Source organism: Lynx canadensis, chromosome E2, assembly GCF_007474595.2.
Source record: "Lynx canadensis isolate LIC74 chromosome E2, mLynCan4.pri.v2, whole genome shotgun sequence".
In the NCBI taxonomy this organism is placed as follows: domain Eukaryota; kingdom Metazoa; phylum Chordata; class Mammalia; order Carnivora; family Felidae; genus Lynx; species Lynx canadensis.
Window position 1 is genome coordinate 35,334,426 of NC_044317.1, and position 13,773 is coordinate 35,348,198.

At 35.9% G+C, this 13,773-nt stretch overlaps 1 protein-coding gene across 2 annotated transcripts in view; it reads right to left on the reverse strand.

Annotated features, from left to right (window-relative positions):
- Positions 1 to 13,773, reverse strand: part of LONP2 (lon peptidase 2, peroxisomal) — a 111,494-nt gene that overhangs the window by 93,489 nt on the left and 4,232 nt on the right. For both annotated transcript variants that reach the window (XM_030298643.2, XM_030298642.2), the window contains exons 2-4: positions 10,987 to 11,221; positions 7,012 to 7,143; positions 5,540 to 5,662 (exon numbers count right to left, since the gene is read on the reverse strand). In XM_030298643.2, the coding sequence (XP_030154503.1) occupies positions 5,540 to 5,662; positions 7,012 to 7,143; positions 10,987 to 11,221 (490 nt within the window). The remainder of the gene's footprint in view (positions 1 to 5,539; positions 5,663 to 7,011; positions 7,144 to 10,986; positions 11,222 to 13,773) is intronic.

Genomic DNA, 13,773 nt, shown 5'->3' on the forward strand with positions numbered 1-13,773 from the left:
GAAGCAGCAGAATTTAAAAAAGTGGATCAACATAAAATGGACATGATTCTTTAGTATATGCTTATATTACAATATAAGAAAAAATTCAAGAGCTGGCTGCTAGAAATAATGAAAACATCTAGGAATTATTTTTCTTTGAGCTACTATTATGGCCACTACTTTCTTGATTATATTACTACTTACCAATCAGCAACAGAATAAATTCCATTTTTCCTCCTAGATTACAAAATTTCTAACATCTTTAACGTTTCCACCATTGGCTCTGTTCTCTTTGTCTCCAATACACAGAAAAGTCTTCCTCCTTGCAAATACTTTATCTTACCTACATCACTTAACTACACACTATTTACATCCCTTCTTGCGAAGTTCTGCTTTTCCAACAAGTGGCTTTGACCACTACTTCCCCATCCTCATGAATTACTTCCATAATCTCTATTTTGTACTTTGGCCTTTATCTCCACTATGTTGAGAAATTGTGCTTTGAAATCCAACAACCATCTTCTGTGCCAAGTCAAATGGTTTTATTTTGTGTTCTCTTTCTCTATGATCTGTATCATATTTTAAAACTTCTAAAATGCTCTTTTGAAATTCTCAACTCAATAATATCATGAATAAACACCAGCCATCACTGGAGCAAAATGATACACTGGTATTTAATTTAAAAGCCTGGGAATTTATTTTTTAAACTATTACTTATTTAATACATTCAAATATAAAACATTAAGAACACAAATAAAAATACAACTTTATAAAAACAAAAATATTAAATATATACTTTTAGCCTACATAATAGCAGACAAAATATTTTTTAATGAAATATTAAATGAAAATAAAAAAAAATTTTGGGGCGCCTGGGTGGCGCAGTCGGTTAAGCGTCTGACTTCAGCCAGGTCACGATCTCGCGGTCCGTGAGTTCGAGCCCCGCGTCAGGCTCTGGGCTGATGGCTCGGAGCCTGGAGCCTGTTTCCGATTCTGTGTCTCCCTCTCTCTCTGCCCCTCTCCCGTTCATGCTCTGTCTCTCTCTGTCCCAAAAATAAATAAAAATGTTGAAAAAAAAATTTAAAAAAATAAAAATAAAAAAAAGAAAATAAAAAAAATTTTAAATGAGAGTTTTAAAAAGCACATTAATTTTTTCATCATTGAAACAAAAGTACTTTTTTGTGCAGTTTTTTTCCCAGCTACAAGAAAGTGCCTTTCAACTCTTAAGGGAATAGGCAGAGAAAGTTTTAGGCTTAACTCCAAATATCACCCTCTGATTCCTACATTTTCAAGTAACTGTCACCTGGGTGATCATTTTCTGGGCAATTCTGAACACTTGTCTCCTTAAGCAACGGTCACACTTAATTGATAAGAAGCTGCAGTTCTCTGTGTCTGCCAAGGCAGAGTGTGCACTGGTTTGTCTTTCTACACAAAATGGATAACTAAATTAATGATCTGATCTCAAACCAGAAATAATTCACATTTCTGCTTTTTGTTTTAAACGGCATTATGCCATTATGTCCTGAAACACGAACACCAGACAGGCTACTCCTGTTTCTGTCATCGTTCTCCTCCAGCCTATTTTCTGCTCCTTTCCTTAGTCCCATCAGTGAGGAATCCTTCTTTCTCAATAATGTATTCTTTCTGATGAAGGAACACTTCTGCGCTGATGACCATCAAATCTAACATTATTCTCAACCTTTCACTTACTTTCCAACAGCCTTCAGAGAACTATCATTTCCACTCTTGTCCACATCAAATATATTTTCTTGATCTTAACTCTGCCCACACATAACAAAAGTAAAACTGATAGCTCAAGGTAGACTTCAGACAGACCTCATATAAATGTAATGTATGATAATGAATGTATCACAAATCAATGGAGAAGTGAAGAATTATTTATAATACTGTTGAGTTAAAAATCAGTAAAAGGTAAACTAAAAGTGGGTATTTGTCAAATCACTGGAGGATAGAGGACTCTAAGCTTAGAAGACAGAAAAAGACTTACATAGTTGGACTAAATGAAAACAAAAATTTTTATAAGTTAAAAGCAAAAAAGTCAGCTAAATTATGGTAAAACATAGTGATACAGTCCTCCTAGGAAACAATTTTGTAGTATTCTTAATACTATTTTTTTTAAGTTATAGATCATTTCAGTGGATGCAGAAAAGGCATTTGTCAAAGTACAACATCCACTAGTGATAAAATCTTTTAACAAAGTAGGTCTGGAGTGAACAAACCTCAACATAATTAAGTCCATACATGAAAAACCAATAGCTAGTATCATCCTCAATGGGGAAAAACTGAGAGCTCTTCCTCTACAGTCAGGAACAAGACAGGGATGTCCACTCTCACCATTTTTATTCAATATAGTACTGGAAGTCCTAGCCACAGCAATCAGACAACAAAAAGAAATAAAAGGAATCTAAATTGGCAAGGAGGAAGTAAAACTTGCACTATCTGCAGATGACATGATATTATACATAGAAAAACTGAAAGACTGTACCAAAAAGCCACTAGAACCATGAATGAATTTGGTGAAGTCACAGGATACAAAATCAATGTACAGAAACCTGCTGCATTTCTATACACCAAAAATAAAGCAGCAGAAAGAGAAATTAAGGAATTAATTCCATTTACAATTGTACCAAAAACCGTAAGACACCTAGAAATAGACCTAACCAAAAAGGTAAAAAGACCTATACTCTGAAAACTATAAAACACTGATGAAAGAAATTGAAGATGACACAAAGAAATGTAAAGACATTCCATTCTCATGGATTGGAAGAACACATATTGCTAAAATGTCTATACCACCCAAAGCAATCTACACATTTAACACAATCCCTATCAAAATACCAACAGCATATTTTCACATAGCTAGAAAAATTTTAAATTTGTATGGAACCACAAAAGACTCTAAATAGCCAGAGCAATCTTGAAAAAGAAAAGTGAAGCTGGAGGCATCACAATTCCAGACTTCAAGTTATATTACAAAGCAGTAGTAATCAAAACACTATGGTACCGGAACAAAAACAGACACATAGATCAATAGAACAGAACAGAAAACCAGACATGAACCCACAACTATATGGTCAATTAATCTTCAAAAAAGCAGAAAAAGCTATATAATAGAAAAAACACAGTCTCTTCAAAAAATGGTACTGGGAAAACTGGACAGCAACATATGAAAGAATGAAACTGGGGGCGCCTGGGTGGCGCAGTCGGTTAAGCGTCCGACTTCAGCCAGGTCACGATCTCGCGGTCCGTGAGTTCGAGCCCCGCGTCGGGCTCTGGGCTGATGGCTCAGAGCCTGGAGCCTGTTTCCGATTCTGTGTCTCCCTCTCTCTCTGCCCCTCCCCCGTTCATGCTCTGTCTCTCTCTGTCCCAAAAATAAATAAACGTTGAAAAAAAAAAATTTAAAAAAAAAAAAAAAGAATGAAACTGGATCACTTTCTTATACCATATATAAAAATTAATTAAAAATGGATTAAAGAGCTAAATGTGAACCCTGAAATCATAAAAATCAGCAGTAACTTCTTTGACATCTGCTGTAGCAACTTCTTTCTAGATATGTTTCCTGAGTCAAGAGAAACAAAAGCAAAAATAAACTACTAGGACTACGTCAAAATAAAAATCTGCACAGTGAAAGAAACAATCAACAAAACTAAAAGGCAATCTATGGAATGGGAGAAGGTATTTGCAAATGACATATATGATGAAGGGTTATTATCCAGGGGCATCTAGGTGGCTCAGTTGGTTAAGTGTCCAACTTAAGCTCAGGTCATAACCTCACAGCTTGTGAGTTCAAGCCCTGCATCAGGCTCTGTTGACAGCTCAGAGCCTGGAGCTTACTTTGGATTCTGTGACTCCTCTCTCTGCCCATCCCCTGCTCACTCTCTGTCTCTCCGTCTCTTGAAAATAAATAAACGTTAAAAAAAATAGTAATAAAAAATAAATAAATAAAAGGGTTATTATCCAAAATAACTTATAAAACCCCAAAACAAATAATCCACTTAAAACATGGGCAGAAACACAAATAGACATTTCTACAAACACATACAGATGGTCAACAGACACATGAAAAGATGCTCAACATCACTGATCAACAGGTAAACGCAAGTCAAAACTATATGAGAGTGCAATGAAGGTGATGGCTGGTGCTGCTCCCTTGCTGAGGTAGGATCCTGAGGACTCTCCAGTCCACTGAGGGCATACCTCCAGCCCATCTAGCCTGCTGCACCAGGGAGGTGAAGTGTGAGAGCCCCCAAAAAAACAAAAACAGAATCAAAAACAAAAACAAAAACAAAAAACCTCCAATGAGATAACACCCTACACCTATCAGAATAGCTAAAATCAAAAACTCAAAAAACAACAAGCCATTGGTGAAAATGTGGAGAGAAAGGAACCCTCAGGCACTGTTGGTGGGAATGCAAACTGGTGCAGTGCAGCCACTGTGGAAACAGTATGGAGGTACTGCAAAAAGTTAAACATAGAACTACCCTAAGATCCAGCAACTGTATTACTAGGCATCTACCCAAAGAATACAAAAATACTAATTCAAAGGGATAATTCAAAGGGATACATGCACCCTGATGTTTAAAGCATCATTATTTAAAATAGCCAAATTATGGAAGCAGCCCAAGTATCCATCCACAAATGAATGGATCAAGAATTTGTGTATGCATACACATATATACACAGGCATATACATGTATACACATATATATGTATACACACATGTGCACACACACAATGGAGTATTACTCAGCCATAACAAAGAATGAAATCTTGCCATTGGCAATGACACGGATGGACCTAGGGAGTACAACGCTTAGTGAAATACATCAGTCATAGAAAGACAAATACCATATGATTTCATTCATATGTGGACTTTAAGAAACAAAACAAACAAACAAAGGGAGGGGAAAAAAGAGAGAGAGGCAAACCAAGAAACAGACTCTTAAATGATGGTTAAAAGGGGGAGGTGGTGGGAGGGATGAGGGAAATAGGTGATGGGGATTAAGGAGGGCACTTGTTGTGACGAGCCCCAGGGGACTGTATGGGAGTGGCAGCGAATCACTGTATTGTACACCTGAAGCTACCATTACACTGTACATTAACTAACTGGAGTTAAAACAAAAACTTTAAAAAAAAAAAAGAAATGTAAGATGTACAACTCCCCCCTCCAATTATTTTCAAAGACACTCATCAGTTATTTCGCTTTTAAAATATAGAAAACATTGGAAACAACACACAATGTTTGCCAAAGAGAAATGGCTTAGTAAAGTATACCTTTCAATGATTACCCAAATTTACCAAGAACAGAAAATGAGAAAATATGTTAAAAACAAAATCCAGACATGGAACAGGACTAGAAACACACACCAAATTCAAAATGCTATCCGTAACTTGGATGCTAAGAACCAATGAAATTTTTTCTTTGTTCCTTTCTTTATTCCATTTTTTTTTTTTTTTTTTTTTTACTTCAAAAAAACTGAATCTCACATCACATAAAAACAACTGGAAACACAAAGAAACAATTAAAGGACATATTTACCCTCTTATCATCATCTTGCTTGTGTTTTCTGGTTTTCTGAAGCAATTTCAGGCCTTCAATTTGTCTGACAAGCAGCGGTATGGTCATCTTGAACCGCTCCTCTAGACTCACAGCATCTAAAATCTAAGGGGACATGAGTCGATTAGCAGAATCTCTCAGAAACACAAGCTCCCAAAACAAGGCAGTCAGAGTCATGACTTAAATTATTAAGTAAGAAAGACAAATATCAATACTCACAGCTAAGTTAGGGCCAACACACCAAGATTAATTCTATTAAATCACTAGAATCCTAAAAAAAAAGGAATCTTGACTTTTCATTTAAAAATGAGGCCATGTGTATTGTTCCAACAGCAAGGACACACATTTTTTTTTTTAAGTTTATTCATTTGTTTTGAGGTGGGGAGGGACAAAAAGGGAGAGAGAAAATCCCAAGCAGACTCCGCATTATCAGCACAGAGCTTGATGTGTGGCTCAAACTCACAAACTTTAAGTTCATGACCTGAGCTGAAATCAAGATTCAGACACTTAACCAAATAAGCCACCGGGCACCCCAAAACACACATTTAATGTGAACTCTTTCTGGCATTATTCTCTTAAAACCCAGATAGTTGTCTACATATTAGGTTTAAACAGATTCTAGGTTGAAAATATTAAATTTTTACATTCATGAAAGAACACGAGTACTCTTAATCAACCTCTGCTAATGCTCTGAGTAACTAACACTCTCCATTCCCCCAAACATCCTTGCTGACGTCCACAGCCAGCTTACTCTCTGGTACCCCAGCACTCTTCTGCTCCTATCAGTTGAACTGAATTTTTGTGTTTAGAGTAGGTGTGTATACACTTTTCTTTGTTTGGTGCACTCACTATTATAATTTGCTAGATTTGCTATATAACTGTTAAGACATAAATGCATAAATTGATAAAATAAAGGACGTTTCAATAAAACTAACTTAAATGTTCTAGGAAGATTCAAAACAGACTGCTTAAAAATACTATAAAAGTAAGTATGCAAGAAAACTTACAATTTTGGGGGAAAATGCAGAATCTAGTGAGTGCAGAATGAGTGTCTTTACAACTCATTTCACTCTAAAGAAATAGAAACTGAAAATCATAGATACTGCATCACAGGGATGCTTTGTGTAAGAAACATCATGAAGAATTCTAATAAAGCAGGCAATTCACAAAGAAAAGGTCACAGCTCCACATGTTTAAAAATAGACAAAATATATATTTACCGTTTTTAAAAATTATTCTTCACTTTAACTTCTTCCATAAATTAACAAACTACTAGTACTGACAATGTGAATAAAAGACTTGCTTGAGTATATAAAAATATAAAGCAATCAGTAAAAGTCAGTTTTAGGATAAGAACATTTCAACTACTGTGAATCTCCAGTATCTCTTACTGAAGGTCAAAATTTATTGTCTTGAATAAAAACAACTTAGTATTAAAGAAGGGAATACTGTACCTGGAGCTTCTCTTTGTTGCTTGTTCGAATAATTGAGGTCAGAATGTCTGGTAATGCTTCCCTTGGAAGACTATCTAAAAGGCGTCTCAATTTAGCAACTGCAGGGACAGACATATCCAACATTTCCACCAACTACAAGGAAAAAGAAGTCTTTTTAATGAAATTTGGTATTATTTGTGAATTTAAAATGTCAAGTTGCTATATAGGTTTAATGTTCAGGCCTCAGAGTCTTTGTTTTTGAAAGATCACTGATTACTAGAAATCTAGGCATTTTACTGGCCTCAGAGGAAAAGAGAGAAGTACATTCAAAATATCAATCAGAACTGAAAAGCAAAAATGGTCCTCAAATGTGTATAATACAAATGTTTAAAAGGTTTTGCAAATTTGTGATTTTATTTTTTATTTTGAAAAAAATAAAAATCTACAGAAAATTTACAATAGTACAATAAACTATCCTTTTTCTCTCTAAGCGTATGCACACACACACATTTTTGCTGAACATTTTATTTATTTGTTTTAAACATTTATTTGTTTTTGAGAGGGTACGTATGCACAAGCAAAGGAGGGATAGAGAGAGAGACACAGAATCCGAAGCAGGTTCCAGGTTCTGAGCTGTCAGCACAGAGCCCAACTTGAACTGTGAGATCATGACCTGAGCCAAAGCCAGACATCCAACCAATTGAGCCACACAGGCGCTCCACTGAACATTTTAAAGTGGCAGACATCATGACCTTTGTTCTTAAGAACAAGGGCATTCTCTTACATAATCACAGTGTAATTATCAAATTCTGGAAATTTAACATAGCTGATGCTATTATGCTAACCAGTTGAAATACTGTTTTTTAGTAGAACACTTGGATTAAGTAGAATCTGAGCACTGACTGTGAATGGTTTTTATAAAAACAACTTCCAGGGTATATCCTTGAAAGAAATCTTTAGGTTACTAACAAAAATTCCACTTTTCTTCTGGGTATGTGGCAGGACTGCTCTTTCTCACCTCCTCTGAATACAAATGAGGCTACGAGTCTTGCCTTGATCCATGAAATGGGGGGCGGGGGGAGAGGGAGTGACAGCTCCTTCTGGGCAGAAGCATTTAAAACCATTGAGAGATCTGCCACATTTCCTTTTCCAGCCTCAGCATGTTTTGAGATGAATGTCTACCCCTCTTGAGTCCCTCAGTGACTCTAACAGGTAGATCACCACATGCTCTAGTTTTAGGCATAAAGCATGAGTGAGAAATATACCTTTGTAATATTGTATGCTGAGATTTTCGAGTACTTTATGTAGCAAAACTTAGCCCACAGTGGCTAATTCACAGATGACATGCCAAATCCTCATTTAGTAATAACTCTGGTAAGATTTCTTAGGCCAGTAGTAATCAAATCTTTCTAAAGGCACTGTAATTTAAGAACCTATCCATTGCCTGCCTAGAATCAAGGGAATGAAAGCACAGTTATGATGAAGTTATTCAGGTGGGAGAAGTAGATAATAAAATTTAAAGACCCTTTCTCCTAAGAATTCATCTTAAGAAAATAAAAGTTAAAACTTATTTCGCACTTACTGAGCACAAACTACTTGTTAGACACAATGTACTGCTCAGTATGGGATGGCTACAGCAGGGATGAATTCAAGTTTGGTAGGGGAAACAGACCTAGAAGATAAATTTCAATACAATGTGATAAGCATCATATAAAGGACTGTGGAAGCACAGGCAAAGGAACACTAAGAGCCCACAGGAGTTGGGAAAGCGTAAAATCTGAAAATTCAGAAAAGGAAGAGCACTCACCGCAGAGAGAACAGAAGGGACATGAAACAACAAACTGTGAAGCACTCTGATGAACAGTGTGACTAGAAGATGGTTAAAATGGGATTAAATAGAATTAGGAAGACCTTTAATGTTATCCTAAGAAATTTAAACTTTATCCCATACTCATTAAAGTCTTTTTTTTTCCAGGGGAAAGGCAGGTCCAAAACTTCGTAGAACTGATGGGTCAGAGAAAAAAAAAACCAGAAGGAGACTGGTCAGGAAGTTATTGAAGAAGTCTACCAAGGAGGGCTATAAAAGGAAATGTAGGAGATGAAAGAAAAGTATTAATTGGAAGCAACCTCAATGTCTAAAAAGAGGAAGGATAAAATTATGATACCCTAACTCAATGAAATTTATAAACATACTTAATATGAAAATTAGACATGGACAGGAAAACAAAACATGACTTAATTTGGACTGAGATCAGAAGACAAGCCAAAAATTAAACTAGATGCAGGATAGCAGTAAAATTATGATGTTTCTCTCTAAAAATTCCTTTAATGCCATTATAAATCTTTACCTGTCTAAATTTTTTCTGTTGATTCAAAGTGAGGAGAAGTAAAAAGCAAAGTTCAATCTCTATGAAGCTGTGTCTAACAGAAGAATGAAGACTCAGGGAGCATAACCCAGAAAAAAAAAAAAAATTGTTTCTCCCTCTACCTCCTTCCTTTTTTTTCATTATCAGGTTAGTTAACATTCAGTATAGTCTTTCAGGAATAGAACCCAGTGATTCATCTCTTATATATGACACCCAGTGCTCATCCCAAAAAGTGCCCTCCTTAATGCCCATCACCCATTTAACCCACCTCCTTCCATCAACCCTCAGTTTACTTCTGTATTTAAGAGTCTCTTATGGTTTGCCTCCCTCTTTGTTTTTATCTTATTTTTCTTTCCTTTCCCAATGTTCATCTGTTAAGTTTCTCAGATTCCACACAGGACTGAAATCATACGTCTTTCTCTGACTTATTTTGCTTAGTATAATACCCTCCAGTTCCATCCACTTTGTTACAAATGGCAAGATTTCATTGTTTTTCATTGCCAAGTAGTATTCCATTGTGTATGTATACCACATCTTAATCCATTCATCAGTTGATGGACATTTGGGCTCTTTCCATAATTTGCCTATTGTTGATAGTGCTGCTATAAACATTGGGGTGCATGTGCCCCTTTGAATCAGCATTTTTGTATCCTTTGGATAAATTCCTAGTAGTATAATTGCTGGGTCACAGGGTAGTTCTATTTTTAATTTTTTGAGGAATTTCCACACTCTTTTCTCCCTCCATCTCCTTCTTAACTGGCATAATCACTTATTCCAGTCTTCAAAATGAAGTTTCTTTGTTCAGAGTAGGTTGTACCTTTCAGTCCTCATAGAAATTATAGCTTCAAGTTTTTTATCTTCCTATTGTGCACCATACTAAAAGTGTGTTGCTTCAAATGCCACTTCAGGTACAAATGCCAGACACTGTGAGCACAGTCTTTTCAATGACTAAGACCTTTAGACTCTGCCTGATCCTCACAGAGCCAGTAACAGCCACTAGATGACACCAACAGAAAGTAGAAGACTACATTTTATGATATATTTCAATAAGGTTCCAAATAAAATGGGGTGAGGGGAGGAGCTTTCTGTTCAACTGAAAGTTAACCAAAACACTCAAACCTAGAATTAAAAAGTCAAATATTTAATGCACCCCTAATATGTGCTTGCCTTCCAGCATTCTAGTTAATCAAGGCTTGAACCATTTTAGAAATCAGTCTACCATAGACTTCATCTTCCATAGTTACTGCCAATCTCAGTGTCGCCTTGACTTCTGAGCCAACAGTTATATAATTTGCTACCTAGATGTTCTTGTGACAAATAGCTTTTGTGCAATATTTTAATTTTTAGCATTATTTAGATTTAAGAACCATCTGGTTTGGAGACACTGCAAGTTATAAGGAAAGCTCTAGAAATACTCTTTGAAAAAATAGACAGGGTTGGCTAGTATTTCCTAGAATGATTTAGGTACAATCACAGACACAAGCAAATTGAAATCAATATATTATATTACTAAAGCATTTAAACATACGCTGCCCTAAAACTGCAACCACTCAACAGATTCATCATGTCTTAGGGCAGCAAAGGAATTGAAGAAAATGGAGTTTTAAGGAAAAAACTAAAAGCAACTCACCTGTACTGCATATTTGTAAAACTGTTCTGATAGTTCTCCTAGCTCCTCCCTAGTTTTACAGGTGTTGGGAAATTCCTCAAGCCGGTCCAACTGTTCCACTTCGGCAACAGGATATGGCTTCTCCTTCAAGACCTGCACAATCTGGAAACGGCACAGGCCTGTAATCAGCAAAGTATAGTGGGGCTTGGGCCAGTTGCTGCCTACAACCTGAACCGCCAGGGCAGCCGTCCCAATCCTGAAAAACACACAAAACAGCAGCATTACAAATGTTCAGTGTGGTAAAACTGACACTTGCCTCAAAAGGTTGCCTTTGTTGAGAAATCCTTTAAAGAACAAAGAACATCTGAAGTGGAAATGAATTATTTCTCTAATTTAGCATCCAGCACATGGTCTATGAAGTCATTACCATGAGCAGGGGGGGCAAAGCAGGCCATCTCATTCTAATTACTACCTCCTTTAAGATTAGGTAGAAATTCCTAAAAATAAAAATGTAAAAGTAGTTGACAATTACATAGCTTAAATTCATTTTGCTAGGAATGAGGCAATATTATACCAGAATACTAGCATTTTGAACAGACTGAAATATAAACAGCATGATGTTAAACCAACCTAAGAAATCTGTTCTAATAACCAGTTTTGCTAACAACATCAAGCCAGGTTTTTTTACAGAATCAATTACTGAAACTTCCACTTATCTACCTTATCACAACTGTCACCAAATCTGAAAATTAACATCTATGTCCATGAATATGAAATTTCTAAGTGTGGGGACTAAATATTAGAGGGCACACACTGTCATGAATGATTAAAGTTATAAACCTAAACCTAAGTGGTAAACACCCCATCTAATACTAACTAAAAAAGTTCTATTTAAGTCTTAGCTCCTTATCAGAACATAGAATTCTGACCAAGTCACATATAACCTTAATTCATGGAAAGGAAGTCTCACCCAAACTAAGCCAAAATTATACAAAATACAAAGCTCCACATTCAGAAGACACGTCTAAATCCCAAACTAAAATTATATCTTCTCCCCTCAGCCACAGGAAGGGTTGCAATTTCAGAAAAGAAATGAAGTAAGGTGACTAGAACTCCCAACACCCTGGGGAAATGGTAATCCTGGAATATCGCAACTGCCCATCTCAAACATACTGAATCACACACAAATACAGTGTGAATATTTCAGTGAATTTGCTTACTTCTATACACTATTTATTCTTGACTACTTCCTTATAAATTATTCATTCCATAGATTATGTGGAACTTTTGGCTTCCCTCTGCCATTCAGTTTATTTTGAGTGATGTCCAACTTTCCTTCACCCTTTCAGTCATATCATGTGTACATGGATAAAAACTGATTCAAATGGTATCCAAACCCAAAAAATCAGGAAGATAATTTGGTGGGAAGAAAAAATATGATATACTTTAAAAAACCTGAGATAATTTGGCAAGTCCCTATTGTTTTATTTGTGTTGTGGCTGCTTTTCTTCAGTCATTAATGGTAGTAGGCTATACCTCCCACTTCCTGAAAACCAACTCAGATTGCTTGAGAAAGTTAGCAATACCTGAACTGATCAGAGACCAAAACTACAATTCCCTTCGGATGACGACCATCAATGCTTGCGCAATGCAGAGAGGTCACAGTTCCGTCTGCCAGCAACATTAACAGACAACAAACAAACTGGATCCGTGGCCTAAGGAGTCTGCAAACTGGAAACCAAGGAGAACCCAAAGTGATATGAGACAAGTCCAAACGTTCAGATTAGGAGATAAATTTTCATTATTTGAGCCATGTCCTTGATTAAAGTGAGACTAAAAATGAGTTTTCTTACAAAGCAAGCAGAATACTTTCACTAACTGTGAAAGGAAGATGTTTCAGACTGAAAAGAGATCGAGTTGGATTTATACAATGCCTCTCCTCCTAATGAGATAAAATATATAAAGGTTTTACATTCGTTAATTGGGTTTTACTTTAAATCACTTATAGCTGACTAGAATGTACCCTTTTTAAAGAAAAAACATGATCTGTGAAATGATAGGTGGCTAGAAAGAGTATCTGGTGAAAGACATTTTGGGTGGAAAGCTCTTGTGAAAAAGGACCATGTTTAATGTTATTTTAGACAAGTTTTATTGTATTGGGGCAATAGTTTATACATATATAGGTAATAAGTAAATAAAATATTTAATTAATCTAATATTTTCCTACTATGATAACAGGCTTTGAATTAAATCAGTCATCTTTCTAAATATTCTAGTTCTTCTATTAATATTTGCTTTATTAGGCAACATTCTGATTTTCATACATTCAAATGACTAGTGTTCCTTCCCTTTAGGTAGTAGCTCTGTAAATCCACACTTTAATTACTGTGATATTTTATAGTTCAAAGAATTTTTGAAAGTCCTAACTGGGACCTCCTTTCAGAGTTGTAAAATATTGTTTTAATCCAAACAAAGTCTGATTAGGATGGGTATGATTTATGTACTTTGAAAACGGACTTAGATAATTTAAGAGTTCCAAAAATATTTGAGAACTATCAACTGTAGTGGTGGGAAAACCTAAAAGCAGCACTACAGTTTTCTAAGATGAGTATACTGTGTAAATACCCAAACTCTGGTTTATATGCCAACCACTTTCTTTTCTTTTTTCTTTTTTTTTTACTTTAAAGCTCTCCACCTTTATTGGAATCTTCAATCTTCCAAAGCTTTTTCTGTAATGACACTAGTTTAGTTCTGGCCATGTTGAAAGAATATGGGGCCTCCCCTCTCTCCTCCCCCAATCTCCATTTG